This window comes from Leucopleurus acutus (assembly GCF_964270905.1).
Source record: "Leucopleurus acutus genome assembly, chromosome: 5".
NCBI classification, from domain to species: domain Eukaryota; kingdom Metazoa; phylum Chordata; class Mammalia; order Artiodactyla; family Delphinidae; genus Leucopleurus; species Leucopleurus acutus.
In genome coordinates, this window is record NC_139147.1 from 72,543,426 (window position 1) to 72,559,677 (window position 16,252).

At 41.3% G+C, this 16,252-nt stretch overlaps 2 protein-coding genes across 6 annotated transcripts in view; one reads left to right on the forward strand and one right to left on the reverse strand.

Moving 5' to 3' along the window:
- Positions 1-618: 618 nt before the first annotated feature.
- The window catches only part of SENP5 (SUMO specific peptidase 5), a 41,573-nt gene continuing 25,939 nt past the window's right edge, over positions 619-16,252 (forward strand). For 3 of the 5 annotated variants that reach the window (XR_014326244.1, XM_082840217.1, XM_082840219.1), the window contains exons 1-2: positions 619-746; positions 11,469-13,009. Coding sequence is in view for 4 of the 5 variants with exons in the window: in XM_082840217.1 (XP_082696343.1) it covers positions 11,500-13,009 (1,510 nt within the window). In the remaining variant the exon portion in view is untranslated. Of the gene's footprint in view, positions 747-11,001; positions 13,010-16,252 lie in introns of those variants that run through there. The other 2 variants (XM_082840220.1, XM_082840218.1) reach the window with 2 other exon arrangements.
- LOC309961586 (short transmembrane mitochondrial protein 1-like) lies at positions 14,482-15,509 on the reverse strand (the record flags this gene model as incomplete). The annotated part of the gene is made up of 1 exon (XM_082839011.1): positions 14,482-15,509. Exon 1 carries the CDS (start codon positions 14,605-14,607, stop codon positions 14,482-14,484), a length of 126 nt encoding a protein of 41 aa, XP_082695137.1. The 5' UTR covers positions 14,608-15,509.

Consider the following 16,252-nt stretch of genomic DNA (forward strand, 5'->3'; position numbering starts at 1 on the left):
ACAATGGTGAATAAGACCAGGTTCTTGCCCTCCTGGGGAAGTGTTCTCAGTTGAGGAGAGGCGGGTCAGAGATACAGAGGCACATCGCAATGCCAAGGGGAAAGATCACCATGGAAAAACCAGAGAAGAAAAGCTTGGGCCAGGCCTCAAAGTGCAGCCAGAGCAGGAATGTGGTCCTTCGCTTTTGACCAAAGGGAAAAAGGATTAGTGGAGGGAGACGCCGTATAGTAGCTACGGTTTGCCTTAGCCCTATGGGGGTTAAAAACTTGAGAGCAGGCTGTAAAGAAGTCTCAAACCCGTTCTGCAATGTTCAGATCGCAGTTCCTACAATCCTCACGCGCCACGAGGAAAGAGCCGAGTCCGCGACCAAAAGCGGAGTCCTGACGCCAGGGGCGCGGATCGTCAGAAAGACGTCCTGGGCGGGCGGGGGAGCGTTCGCCGCCGGAAGTGGAGGGAAGGCGGGGCCACGCCCCCAGCGCCGAGCCCTTGCTTCCCTCCCCCGTCCCCTGCACGCGGCGCGGGCGGGGCTGAGGCGGAAGGGCACCGAAGAAGGTGACGTTGTAAGTGAGCGACGGCTTCTCGGCAGTGGCTCCGGAGGAAGCTCGGCGGCTGTGGCCGTTGTAAGCAGGCCGGACGTCTGCTGGTTGACGGGCTTTCCCCTAAAGCTGGCGAAGGCGGGGCCGCAGTCCGAACTGCCGCAGTATCTGGACCCACGGCGGGGCAGGTGCCGGCAGCGAGGGACGTAGGTAAGCGGGAGCCCGGGTGTCAAATACGGCGAATGACTGACGGACCAGGCTGGCTGGCCATTCTCGCGCCAGTGCGCGCCAGCTCAGCACCCTGGCCTGGAGGCCTCGAGCGCTGCTCTTCCCCCACCGCCGAACCAGAGGCAGCGGATTTCTCCCCGGGCGCTGTTGTGCCTTTCTGGGGGCGGGGAAGGAGCTCGTCCCGAGGGACCAGTGTCCCCTTTTTCTCGCCAGTCCGAGCTGTACGACGCAGAAGCGGAGAGGGCTAGCGACCCCGGCCGCTCTTCCTGAAGCCGGGGGAATCTTTGAGCGGAAGAGCTGCTGGTAGAGGTCCTCTAGCTCCTGCCGTCTTGGGTTTTATTTGTTCGGACAATTCTGCTTCCTTCCTGCCTTTGGTTCCATCCTCACACTCCTGGGACCCTGTTCTAGTGAACGGGTATGGCACAATTGAACATTTGGGCGGTGGGAAGCCTGTTTTTCCCTTCTGTTTATGCTAGGCAGTATCAACCCCCGTTACAGTGTATGACCACTCTTTTGGGGGAGGAGGGGTGCGGAGAGGATGTCGGAGATAAGGGTTTTGGACTTGGAGTTCGAAAAGCTGGAGTTCGAAAAGCAGAATTGAAATCCTGGCCTGCCACTTGCTGGTGGCTTTAATCTTGTGTAGACATTTTTAACCCATATAAAGTGGAACTTTCTTATACCTATATAAATTAGTTGGGAGAATTAAAGAAATGAAGAAAGCAGAACGTTAATCATGAAATATTTTGGGAATCAGGTTAAAGTCGGTTTAAGAATACCCAGGACGCTTAATGGTAGGTTCTTAATTATGTCTTTTACCCAGAATAACTACGCTTGGTATGGAGAAGGGTGCCAGAAGAGATACTAGGATCTTGTGGTTAAAAGCTAACTGCAGTCTCTGCTTTGGGTCGGGCAGCATTAGAAAGAAATCAGTTGCTCCTAGTCACCCAGAGGTCTCATGCTTATTGATTACACATTATTGGTGTATGAGGGATGACCTAAATCAGTTTTGCTTCTTGCTCAGTATGTCTAGTGGGCCCTTTCAGGGAGAAAAGCTGGGAGGGGCTTCATTCACACCTTGGCCCTCTTTAGAAGGAATTCTTTGCACGTTTCTGAGGACTCCTCCCTCTGCTTCTAAAGCATTTCATGTTAATTGAAAATGTTCAGAGAATAAACATAAGGACTTGAATCCTTTGAGTGGCTGAACATTACAGTTCTAAGTTAATATGAGGAGATACCTTTCTCTGTATTGGTGAGAGAAGACCATTCCCTGCTCTGAAGTTTAAGTAGACCCTAAGAGAAGTGTTTGGGGAGGGGAGAAGGGAGATGCAATCAGTGACTTGAGTGAGTAGCACCTGTTCTTACAGTTGCTTGGTCAGACAAATTAAGGATACTTGCCTTCCCTCATTGGAGTGTGATGATGCTCAGTGAAGCATGATGAAGTGCAATCTTCAGTTCCTTTGACTCAGAATTGTCAATTTGGAATTTTAAGTCATGGATACGGAAGGGACCTTGAGGGTCATCTAATCCAGTGGTTCCAAAACCTGCAGGGACATCAGAATCAGTTGGGGAATTAAAACAAAACCCCAGATGCCCAGACACTACCTTAATAGATCTGAAATGGGACCTGGGTATTTGCGATTTTTAAAAAGCTTTTCAGGTGATATTCACCATTTGAAAACGCAGATTTTAGTTTATAAACAGGCTCAGAGAGGTGAAGTGTCAATTAGTTTATTGCCTATGCTTTTTTTTTAAAATTTATTTATTGTATTTATTTTTTGACTGCGTTGCATCTTCGTTGCTGTGCGCGGGCTTTAGTTGCAGCGAGTGGGTCTTCGTTGCGGTGCGTGGGCTTCTTATTGTGGTGGCTTCTCTTGTTGCGGAGCATGGCCTCTAGGCACGTGGGCTTCAGTAGTTGTGGTGCCTGGGCTCAGTAGTTGTGGCTCGCGGGCTCTAGAGCACAGGCTCAGTAGTTGTGGCACATGGGCTTATTTGCTCCATGGCATGTGGGATCTTCCCGGACCAGGGCTTGAACCCATGTTCCCTGCATTGGCAGGCGGATTCTTAACCACTGAGCCACCAGGGAAGCCCTGTTGCCTATGCTTTTTAAATTTCTTTCTCTTTTTCTTCCTTTCCTTAACAAATAACCTTACTTGAATCAATAGTACTATTTCAGGTTTTGTATCTCTGAGAGCACAGAAGGGGAAAAAAGTCATTTGTCAGTAGCTCTGTGTAATTCTGTTTTCATAGTTCCCTATGCAATTAGACTCCTTAATGCTCTTTAATGAAAGTATTAGATTTTACAGTAAAATTTTTTACTAAATGTTGCTTAGGTTTTTTTGTTGTTGGCAGAATTATATAAAGACCATATCATTTTATAAATCAGTTTCTTAGTAGACTTTTATGCCAAGCCTTCATAAACCATGGAAGAATTCCAGTTAAAGAATATTTTCACTTTTGTTCTGGCTTGTCATAAACTCACTGTACTGTCCACAGGTTTCTCTCCACCACCATCCCCCACAATGCTGGTATGCATGACCTCTTATTTTGTGTCACTAGCCAGCTTCCTATGGAACTCAATTTGAGAACTGTTAGAGAAGCCCTATAACTTTTCTAATTGCCTTATAAACACCTGATTTAACCAGAGGCTCTTGGTATTGCCTTAAGCTTGTCCTTGAATTTTTAGTCCCTTTTTCTTTTTTGGTGAATTGTACCGTGCCACTGATTTAAAGAATTTGATAGATATCTAGAAAGGATGAACTGATAAGGAAGTAACAGTGCCTCATATGTATTTTTCTTGCCCATTACAGTGAAAATGTCGTGATCTTTTTAGGGGGGTGGTTAATATTTTCAGCGTTCTTAAGGTAATAGATCAGGCAGAGTTGAACATTCTCTTTTGGGGAGATACATTCATTAGCAAATTATTCTTTGAATAAGAATCACTGAAATGATGAAAAGGCTGTGTTAGTAGAGCCAGAAATGGACCGTACATCACAAATCCTCTAAAGGAAGATGCTGAATTATTTTCTTTTTAAAAATGACCCTGCTTATAGCATGTTAACTTCCTACAACCAGATGACACAAGGGCATTCTGAATTCACTGATTAACAAAGCCATGTTAACAGAGAGGTAATCTATAAATTCAGAATCTAGAGAGACATATGGTATGTGTTTAAGATGAAAAACCAAGTCACTGAGTCTCTAATTTTTTTTTTTTTTCCTTTGGCCAAGCCGTGTGGCATGTGGGATCATAGTTCCCTGACCAGGGATTGAACCTGAGCCCCCTGCATTGGAAGCGTGGAGTCTTAACCACTGGACCACCAGAGAAGTCCCTCTAAATTTTTTAATTTTGTGTCTGAAATACCTTAATTCTGAAGCCTAAAAATTGGTGAATTTCAGATTCTGACAGAATACACTTTTCAAGTAGAGGTATTGAGAAAGGATAAATGAGAACCCAGGGTTCACAATTTTAATGTAAACTGATATTATGGATTTAACAGAAATAAAGGCGGGGGGGGGTAGTGACAACTTGAAGACCCCGTGAGAAGTGGAGTTTAGAAGTCACTTGCTGGTCCTTGAGGCAGTCTTCTCTGTCTGTAAGGACTTGAGACCAAAGTTGGATATTTAACTTAATCTGCTTTATGTGTGGTAGCTGAATGTACCTATCACCAGTAGGTACCATAAATGTACAAGTCTCCAGTTCTCAATCTGGACCTTTTTATGGTTCATTCATGTCCTCTGATGCCAATGGGCAATACGTTTTATTTTTGTTTTGTTTTGTAGTACGCGGGCCTCTCACTGTTGTGGCCTCTCCCGTTGTGGAGCACAGGCACCGGATGCGCAGGCTCAGTGGCCACGGCTCACGGGCCCAGCCGCTCCACGGCATGTGGGATCCTCCCGGACCAGGGCACGAACCCGTGTCCCCTGCATCGCAGGCGGACTCTCAACCACTGCACCACCAGGGAAGCCCTTTGTTTTGTTTTTAATCTTATTTCCTACTACAAACCATTCATTCTGTCTCATTTTTTTGGGGGGGCGGATAACCTCTCCCCTGTTTATTCACTACACAGCAGCTATTCTCATTACTTCTTATTACCTACAGGAGAAAGAACTTTTTCATAGTGATGCTTCAGTTAATCTGTACAGTGGTTGCACTGCAAAATTTTACTCAAATAAATATTGAACCCCTCAAGGATTGTTCAGACTTCAGGCTGTCCTAGGGTCAGTGAGTATCTAATAAGAGTTGAAAGCTCACTTCTGTTTCCCTTGTGTGTGTGTTTTATCTTTTTTCTTAAAAACCATATTTGCTTTGCTCTTTATTTTATTATTATTATGACTTGACCACACCCCATGGCTTATGGGATCTTAGTTCCCCGACCAGGGATTGAACCTTGGTCCTCAGCAGTGAAAGTGTGGAGTCCCAACCACTGGACCACCAAGGAATTCCCTATTTTATCTTTGAAGGAATGTTGGTATTTGGTGAACACATAACAGTATGGCCGAGAATACAGGAGCAGAAATGTTAAGGGACCCCATGTGGAGGTTGCTTTTAATTTTAATTACATGTACTCTGAGTTCATGCTTGGGATATGTTGATTTTTAGGGTACTCTGGCTGGACTCTTATTGGAGAACCTTCAACAGTATTATCTTTGTCTTTTTTCTTTGGCTAGGTAGATTTCCCAAAGAAGAATCTTCAGATCTCCTGCTTGGAGCTTATAAGCTAGGTTGTCAACAGTCTTGTAGCTAAACTGGGGGAAATGGTAGAGGTCTTAGCATTCAGTATGTAAACACTCATGTTCATTTAACTCAACTATTTTCAGTATGGTACCCTCATTCTCAACTGGACCAGATGTTTTCCAGTCCAGGAATCCTTTGTTTTTCCTTTAGAGCTGCGTTATCCAATGTGGTAGCCACTAGCCAAATGTAGCAACTTAAATTTAAATGATTAAAATTAAATAAAATTAAATATTTCGTTCCTCAGTTGCACTACACACATTTCAAGTGGTCAGTAACCACATGTTTCCAGAGACTATCATATGGGGCAGGGCAGATACAGAATATTTCTATCATTGCAGAACTCCTGTTGGCCAGTGCTGTTTTAGTCTAGAAAGTAACACTCCAGGCTTCTGCAAGGATCAGGGAGGGGCAGTTGGCTGGTTTTTGTGGCGAGTAGAAGGGTATCTAAATGATTTGATTTATCCTCTTGTTTTTAGCACCATGTTCACACCCCACTTACAGAACTTCCTGCTGCCAATTCCTGACCTGTTTTGAGGCACTGTTGTATAAATTGGATTGCTTTCCTTCTTGCAAGCTTGACATTTAACTTTCTTTTTTTTTAAATTAATTTATTTTTGGCTGCATTGGGTCTTTGTTGCTGCATGCGGGCTTTTTCTAGTTGCAGCGAGCAGGGGCTACTCTTTGTTGCGGTGCGCGGGCTTCTTATTGCAGTGGCTTCTCTTGTTGCAGAGCCCGGGCTCTAGGCGTGTGGGCTTCAGTAGTTGTGGCACACGGGCTCAGTAGTTGTGGCTCGCGGGCTTAGTTGCTCCGTGACATGTGGGATCTTCCCAGACCAGGGCTTGAACCCGTGTCCCCTGCGTTGGCAGGTGGATTCTTAACCACTGCGCCACCAGGGAAGCCCTGATTTTTATATTATTAATTAATTTATTTGGGAGGCACAAAAGGGCAGATATATGTATATTTTCTTATTTTTTCTTTTATGAAAGGTGGCTATATATAATATAGAAAAGAATTAACCTTGCACAAAAAGAAAGCCTTTATCCTTGGCTTTAAGGAGGTAATCTCTAAACCCTTGGAATGTTATGTCTGATTGGAGTGTCTTTATTTGCCTGTGGGCCTTGGGTCACTGATAATCTAACAATATGATATAGGATGGGGATTGGCCATGCCAGAAAAACCAACAGTGTGATTTAGGGTAATGACTTTGATATCAGTCGATCTCCAGAGGGGTTGAAGACTGAGCTCAGTCGTGTGGGCAATCAGTTATGCCTATGAACCCCCATAAAAACTCTGGACATCAAGGCTTAGGTGAGCTTCACTGGCTGGCAGTTCTTGTCACACATTGGTGCTGGGAAAGTAATGCTGTCTCTACTCCATGGGGAGAGGACAAATGGAAGCGCCTCATTTGTTACTTCCCCTGGACTCTGCACTATGTAGTTCTTCACTTGGATGATTTTAATCCACATTCTTCAGCTGTAATAAGCCATAACTATTAACAGTTTTTTATTAACAGTTTTTTATTAACAGTTTATTATACAGTTATTATATTATACAGTATATTATATTTATATTATATTTATATATTTATATTATATATAAATAATATATAAATTATTAATTATATATTAATATTAATATATTAATTATATATTATATATATTAATTATATATTATATTAATATTAATATATTAAATATATATTATATTAATAATATAAATTATAAATAATAAATATATTTATATTATATTATACAGTATATTATATTTATTATACAGTATATTATACAGTTTTTTATTAACAGTTTTTAGTGAGTTCTGTGCGTCCTTCTGACAAAGTATCAGACCTGAGGGTGGTTTTGGAAACTCCCTGAACTTTCAGTTGTTGTCAGAAGTGAGGGTGATCTTGTGTGGACTGTTCTCCCTAACTGTACATTGGCTAAACATTGCAGTGGTTTACCATTGATACTGATTTGAACTCTGCTTTTTTCATTTAAACCGGAAATTACTCCATGTTAGTTCATAGACCTTATCCTTATTCTGTTACAGCTTCATTCATTGTGCGGATGAACCATAGTTTATGCAACCACTGCCCTATGTATGGGCATTTAGGTTGTTTCCAGTATTTTGCAATTACAGACAGTGTTGCAGTGAATAACCATGTACTATGTATTTTCATTATTATTGGAGATGTATCTTCAGGGTAAATTCCTAAAAGTGGAGTTGTTGGATTAAAAGGTGAATACTTGTATGGTTTTGTTAGATATTACCAAATTCCCCTCCAAAATGATTTTATCAGTTTGTATTCCCAACCAGCAAAGTATGAAAGTCTTTTTTCTCCCACCAACAAAACATGTTGCTATAACTTTTGCCAAATTTTTTTGAGGTATAATTGACATATATTAGTTTCAGGTGTACAACATAATGGTTTAACATTTGTATACATTGCAAAATAATTACAATAAGTCTAGTTAAATCCATCACCATACATAGCTCCCCACCCCCCAAATTTTTTTTCTTGCGATGAGGGCTTTACTTTTAGCGGCTTTCAAATATGCAATACAGTATTATTAACTATAGTCACCATGCTGTACAGTACATCGTCATGAATGACTTGTTTATATGTTTATTTATGGAGGTTTGTACCTTTGACTCCTTTCACCCATTTTGCCTATCTCCCAAACCCCCCTGACAATTTTTTAATGCATGAAGTTGAACATCTTTACTTATGTTTAAGGGCCATTTAAAAATATTTATTTGTGAATTGTTTCATTATGTCTTTTTCCCATTTTTTCCATCAGCCTTTTCCTTTATCCCTCAATTTAAGATATTAAATATTAGTAATATTAGCCCTTTACTTTCTATTGAGTTTTTCATTTTTGCTATTTTAAGTGTCCTAAGCTCCTTTATTTTTTTAACTGTTCCTTTAAAAAAAAAATCCCATTCTTTTTTTCCCCAGTGGATGTAATGTTTTCTTCTTTGAGGATAGCGTTGGGGTTTTTTTTCTTCTCTCTTTTTAAAAAAAAATTGTAAAATATACATAACATAAAATTTACCATTTAAATCATTTTTAGGTATACAGTTCAGTGGCATTAAATACATTCATATTGCTGTGCAACCATCACCACCATCCATCCTGAGACCTATTTTAATTTTCCTAAACTGAAGCTCTTCACATTAAACAATAACTTCCCTTCTCTCCCCTTCTCAGGTTTTTTAAGTTGACTTCTCTAAATATGCTTTTGCTTTTATCTGTTTGTTTTTGTCTACTTTTTATCCCTGGAAGTGTGGTGATTCTTAGTTATGCTGTCTTTTGACCACTAAGAAGTTGGTTGGAGGTTCTGAGCTTGTGGTGGGACTTGTCACTTGTGGGGTGCACTGTGGGCCATGCTGGGCCATTCTGTGGGGGCATACCTGTACTTATATATTTTCTTGTGGAATAATCAGTTTCTCTGAAGAAGAATCTTCCAATCTCCTGCATGGATGGGAAAGACAGACTGCCAGCGTTTTGGGAGATGAGTGGGAAAGTGTTGTGGGGTCTTATATTCAATATATAATTCCACCTTCAAACTGTTCCTGGGATCCCCTTGTCTGCAGAACTTCCTTTCTGAAGGAGAAACTTCTAATCTTGGGTTGGGGAGGGACAGTTACCTGCTATGCGGAGTTGGGGAGGGATTTGGGGGTTTCATTGCTTCTTAAACTTTGGGGTAATTGTTTGGGCCTGTGTAGTTGTGGCATCCCCAAATATCAGTATCTGTTGGTCTTTTTGAATGATTTATCCCTACCCAACCCCCTGCCCACCCCCAGAACTGATCTCCTCCTTTGGGGTATAAACTTTTCTGGGAGCTGAGTGAGGAAAGAGGTTGGGGAGAAATTCCCTATGTAAACTGATTTATCCTCCTGTTTGTACCCCTGCCCTCAGTTGTACATGATGTGCCTGACTGTTCTAGTTCATTCCCTTGAGTAAGTGAAACTTTGATCATCTGCCATGGTAGGAGAAGGGATCTTAGAGTCTAATTGCTTCTTATTCAGACTTTGAACCAGTCCTTCCTTTTTCAGCTGTCCTCCATTCCCTGACCTTCATAGGTATTGTTGCTCTTGGTTCCTGAGCCTTTCTGAGGTCCTGTAACTTGCTGCTTGGCTTCCCCTACTGCTGGCTTAGATTTCAGCTCTTTTGGCTGGCTAAGTCTGTTATCACTCATTCATCTGCTTTCTTCTTTCAGCAGTTTTATTGCTCGTCTCCTTTTTTGTTGTCATTGTCCCTGAGGGGTTTTGCCTTTTTAAAAACTGCATTTCTGTCATCTTAATGGGATTTGGAAAGGAAGCAGAAGTAAACATGTGTTCAGTCCTCTTCTCCCCCCTGCCCCGGCCCCAGAGAAAACTGATGCACAGAAAAGTAATACAGCTTTTCCTAGTAAGTTATTAGTAGGCTGAAATTAGGATATTGGTTTTTGATTCTTCTGTTCCACCTGCAGTGGCTGGTGCCTTTCTTTCTAGGCTAAAGAGCCTTCAGTAACGTTAGATCTTATTAAGTCTGAGGGGAAATCATGTTTGTTTGTTTTTAATATTTATTTATTTGGCTGTGCTGGGTCTTAGTTGCAGCACGCAGGATCTTCGTTGCGGCATGCGGGCTCTTAGTTGCAGCATGTGGGATCTAGTTCCCTTACCAGGGAACGAACCCGGTCCCACTGCATTGGGAGTGCAGTCTTAACCACTGGACAACCAGGGAAGTCCCAAACCATGTTTGGTTTTGACTATCATTTTCATCTACCCTTTCCTGTAAGTGTGTTCCTAAAGTTCACACACACACACACACACACACACACACACACACACACACACACACTTGTGTTGGTTCTTTTTTCTTATACTTACTTGAGAGCCAGAACCATAACTGGTTGAGAGCACCTGATAGAGTCCTGTCTCCTCATAGTCACTCAGAAAGTCTTTGACTGACTGACAAAGAGGAGGCTGGTCGGTCTCCCTCTTGAGGTACTGATATTGCGTGCATATATTGACTGTCCACCTGTGGATGACTGTACAGAATAAAAGTCCCGGCCTTTCCTTTCTGAAATTTGTTGTATGGGACTTCCCTGGCAGTCCAGTGGTTAAGACTTCACCTTCCAATGCAGGGGGTGTGGGTTCTATCCCTGGTCAGGAAGCTGAGATCCCACATGCCTTGTGGCCAAAAAACCAAAACATGAAACAGAAGCAATATTGTAACAAATTCAATAAAGACTTTAAATATGGTCTACATCAAAAAAAATCTTTAAAAGAAAATTTGTTGTATGGAACAAATTGTTTTGATGTGAACTCAGTCTTAAATGGTGTCTGGTCCCCTCTCCCTTCTCTATCCTTCATTTTACAAATGAGAACACAGAATTTGGGTGACTTGCTTAAAGTCACTTAGCTAATGAGAAACAAGGTCAACACTTAGAAATTCTCTCCTGACTCCCTGCCCTTTCTGCTTCATCAGAAACTGGCTGCATATTGGGAAATGATTCTTGAAACTTGTTTCTATCAGAGGCAGGTACAGCAAAATGGGGTCATGTTGGAGCACTCATGTCTTCCCTTATCCCTCATTTTCATTGTGGGGAAAACCTTGATCAGGTAGGATTTCATTATGTCTGATAGTATAAATTGAACTTCATATGCTTTTTTCAATTTTCTAATGTATATTGCTGTGAATATATCTTTTTTTTTTTTTTTTTTTTTGCGGTACGTGGGCCTCTCACTGTTGTGGCCTCTCCCGTTACAGAGCACAGGCTCCGGACGCGCAGGCTCAGCGGCCATGGCTCACGGGCCCAGCCGCTCCGTGGCATGTGGGATCCTCCCGGACCGGGGCACGAACCCGTGTCCCCTGCATTGGCAGGCGGACTCTCAACCACTGCGCCACCAGGGAAGCCAGTGAATGTATCTTTATGACCTTATTTTTAGGGTAGAAATGTAAATTTTCTTTCTCTTCTTTACAGCTGCATTCAGATCTCATTATGCATCAGAAAAATGAAAAAACAGAGGAAAATTCTATGGAGGAAAGGAATCCACTTAGCTTTTTCTGAGAAATGGAATACTGGGTTTGGAGGCTTTAAGAAGTTCTACTTTCACCAACAGTTGTGCATTCTGAAAGCCAAGTTGGGAAGGCCAGTTACTTGGAGCAGGCATTTAAGGCATTTCCAGTGCAGAAAGAAGGCCCTTCAATTCCAGAAAACGTGGATCCAGGATGAACCCCTTTTTGCTAAGGCAAAGTCCAATGTGGCTGTTCAGAATCTTAGTACTTTGTCCTCTAAAGTGAAAGGAAAGGACACTAAACACTTCATTTCCTCCTCAAGGACCTTCCTGAAACTCCAAGCAGAGAAGTTGCTATCATCAGCAAAGAACTCTGATCATGAATACTCTGGAGAGAAAAGTCTCTTGAAGGCAGCCACTGACATACCAGCAAATAGTGTTTTAAGTCAGGCCAGTGGTCACAGACCTAGGACAGAGCCACAAGCTTCTGATCCTCCTATGAAGTTCAATGGGGAGAGCCAGAGTCCAGGTGAGAGTGGCACAGTTGTGGTCACCTTGAGCAACCATAAGAGAAAGCGCTTTTGTTATGGCTGCTGCCGAGGGCTGGAGCACCACAGGAATGGGGGACCCCTGATTCCAAGAAAGTTCCAACTTAATCAACATAGAAGAATAAAAGTATCTCCTCATATGATGTATGAGAAATTATCCATGATTAGATTTCGGTACAGGATTCTCAGATCCCAGCACTTCAGAACAAAAAGCAAAGTTTGCAAGCTAAAAAAAGCCCAGCGAAGCTGGGTGCAGGTCACTGGGGACCATCAAGAGACCCTTAGGGAGAACAGTGAGGGTGGCAGTTGCAGCTTATTCCCTTCCCCAGAACCTAAAGACCCTTCTTGTCGGCATCAACCATACCTTCCAGATATGGACAGCAATGCTGTGGTGAAGGGAAAGAACTCTCATGTGCCTGATGGCCACACTAAAGGAAGCCCTCTCTTGGGCAAGGAGCTTAGTTTAGATGAAGCATTCCCTGACCAACAGAATGGCAGTGCCACATACATCTGGGACCAGTCACCCTGTTCCTCTCCTAAGTGGGAGTGTACAGAGCTGATTCATGACATCCCCTTACCAGAACATCATTCTAATAACATGTTTATCTCGGAAACCGAGGGAGAAGTTATGGCTCTGGGTCAGGAAAATCGGACAAGTACTGTCAATGATGACAGAGTAAAACTGTCAGTGTCTGGGGCAGATCAATCTGTGAGTAGTGTAGATGGGCCTGTGTCCGAAGAGACTGTTCAGAATGAGAGTTCATGCCAGATGGATGAGGATGGATCTTTCAAGCAGAACATTCTTAGTTCTAAGTTGCTGGACCACCCTTACTGTAAAAGTCCACTGGAGGCTCCTCTGACGTGCAGTGGACTCAAACTAGAAAATCAAGTGGGAGGTGGGAAGAACAGTCAAAAAGCCTCTCCAGTGGATGATGAACAGCTGTCAATCTGCCTTTCTGGTATGCACTCTTCCTTTATTCTCCCTCAATCTCTGGCCCACACCTGCTGTCCATTATCCTTTCTAGGAGAGTCCTATTTGGTCCTTCCCCACATGGATTTCCCTTTAAGCATTTAGACATTCTTTTATATTGCTGTATTATATAGATGTTCCATAGTTTAGTAAGTTTTTGATTGACGGACACTTGTGTTGCTTTTAGTTGTTTCCCTCTATAAACAATGGTGCAGTGGAATTACTTCTTTATACTTCTATGGTTGTTTTTGTAAGTTAAATTCCTAGTAGTAGAAATGATGGTGGAAGGATAATCACACTTAAAATTTTAAGAGAATTGTTAAATTGCCCTCTAAAAAGTTGAACCCGTTTGCATTTGCTAAAGTTTGCTAGTCTCATAGATCACAAGAGAGTTCTTTGTTTTAATTTGCCTTTTTAAATTTAAAGTTTGAACATCTTTTTCTGTCTTTGCCATTTTTTGTTTGTATATAATTTTACTTTGCCTTTTTCTCTATTGGATTGTTTATATTTTATTTAATATATGAAAAGCTCCTATGTACCATTGTTGGCTCTAAGAATGTGGCAACAAACAGGATACACTGATTCCTACCCTCAAGGTCCTTAGCATCATTATAGTTTTTTTTTAATGAGAACCACTATAAAGTTATAATGTAAATACATTTTTTTAAATGTAAAAAGGCATAAAATTTCCTTTATAGACAGCTTCTCATTTATCTGCCATGTAATGTAAAATGTGCCTATAATAAAATAAGTATGATTCTTATGAGAGAATAGAGCGAGATCAAATGCACCATTAAGAAAAACATGCATACGAGACTATGAATTCTACTGAGGACAAAGGCCATTACTTTAAATACTTTTAAATTCCCGAGTTCCTGATAGAGTTCTCAGAACAGAGTTTCTTGGTTAATGAATAGCAAATTGATTTATTGGTTAAATTAGCAACTATGGAGCTTCCTGACAACAATATAAAATTAGTGGATAATTCACCAGAAACTGGCTTCTAGATTGTCATTTTAGTTACTACTTTGAAACAACATAATTTAGTACCAAAGGTTTAAACACCCAGTATAATTGCTAGACTGTGAAATCAGCATTATTTATATCTCATCAGCTATACAAAACTCATCATTTTTTCTTTCGGAAAAAAAACGGTAGTAGAAATCCCAAAGAATAAGGGAGAAACTACTAGTTAAAGGTCATGTTTACTAATCTAGCACCATAATTCCATTCTCAGGACCTCCCAAGTGGCTGGAAGGAGGAAGGGAAGAAGTGAGGATGTTGGAAAAGTAGGGGTTGTTCTTAACTTGTGGCCCCATTTGTGGTGTAAGGCAATGCAGGGTCTAGCAAAGAAGAAAGCTGAGGCTGGAGATGAAAACAAAAGCTTTTGGTTCAGATGGTAAAGGAGGCCCTCAAGAACAGTAGAATCAGTTTATCCAGGAGGCAGTGCTAGAGTCGGCCTCATGAACTAGGGGGTTTCTTCTTGGCGTCCACGTCCTTTTTAATTTCTTCAAGTATGTCGTAGTTCTGAGCCAGATACATTCGCACCACATTGCCAAGAGTAAATCCAAGCAGGAACTGGAGCATAGTGTCGGCAGGGAGGGCTCGAAGGGCGGCTGCAGCTCCTTGGGCCGTCCGAGCCTGCCTCCCCTGGCCTAGTTTTAAAGATGTTAAATTAAATTTTGGTAAAAGCCCTCAGTACCCTGACTTTGTGTATGACATTTTTGCTTAACAGAGAATTTCAGTTCTTACATAGTAAAATTTATTTGTCTTTACATTATGGCTTCAAGTTTTTACATAGTGCTTTAAAGTCTTCTTGTCAAAATCTACCCCATGAAGTCATTTGGTATAAACACTTCTGGAAGATAATATGGCAGTATCAGTCTTTGACCCATTCCCCTTCTTGCAATTTAGCCAAGATATAAAATAGTACAAATATCTTTGTACAGGGACATTACTTATAGTATTGTCTTGGTAGTAAAACACTGAGGACAACCAAAGCAAGTGTTTTTATGGACCTATAAATTACAGCATATCCAGGCAGTATACTATGAAACTATTAAAGAATAAATTCGAAAAGTGAAAAAAGCAAGTTGCAAAACAGAAGGAGGCCATTTTGTTAAAAGATACATGTGCACATAATGAGTACATGTATATATGTGTGCACATGCATTTGTATAGGACATATCTGGACAGATATATCAAATTGTTATAAATGGCTTTTTCTGGGGAGTTAGGAGAGTTACTTCTTGGTGGTTTAAACAATTCTGAACACTTTGCTTTTTCAACCATTAAGTATGTATGAAAAACTTTTCCTCACAAAATGACAAAGTACAGAGTCCTAGAAAATCTTTCAAAAAAAATTCTGTTGTTTATGCTGTCCTAGAATGAAGACAAATTTCCCTACTATGAGGTTAGCAGAACCATGATTCATAAATCTGAAAAAGTTAGCATTTACCCACAAATACCAATTAACTTACAAATATATATGTAGCACTTCCAAAAAAGTTGATAAATTGACTATGTCCTATAGTAAAACTGTAGCATAACGTGAAGACAAGAATTTTTTACAGAATTCACATTTAGTGATCTGTAATGTAGTTATTTTAATAGGCTAAAAGAGAAAAGTCATGGTATCTCAGCAAGTACTGAAAGCCTGATAATAAAGTTTAGCTTCCTTTGTGTTTAAATCTCTTTGAAAACTAGGAATAAAGAAAACTTCCTTCACTTAGTAAAGAATATCTGTCAGAAACCAATAGTAGATTTACGAGGATGAAGTAAGCCCATGGAATCTCTTCTTCCTCCTACCAAACCCATAGAAATTATGAAAAATATATTTAAAACATATGTATCTGTATACTCAAAAACAAAGAGAGTTTTGGTAGATCAAAAACTGAGAAACTAACAAGGCATAAAGTAGAGGGGAGATCCAGAGGGGAGCCCCAGTGACAGAAGGAAGATTAGTGCAGGAAAATGGTGCAACACTGAGGGTGTACCATTTCTGGAGATGGTGGAGGTGGAGAGGAAAGGGGAGACCCATGGTAAAAGACCGAGTAGTTGGAAAATCTCCACAAAAGCATCTCTCCCTGCCTGTGCCATATATCAGCAAGGAGGATATCTGCTATCAAGCTGAAATTTCTCCCCCCACCCCAATTTTATTGAGATATAATTGACATATAGCACTGAAATTCTAAGAATAGGAGATTGGTGTGGAGAGGCAGGACATTCCCCT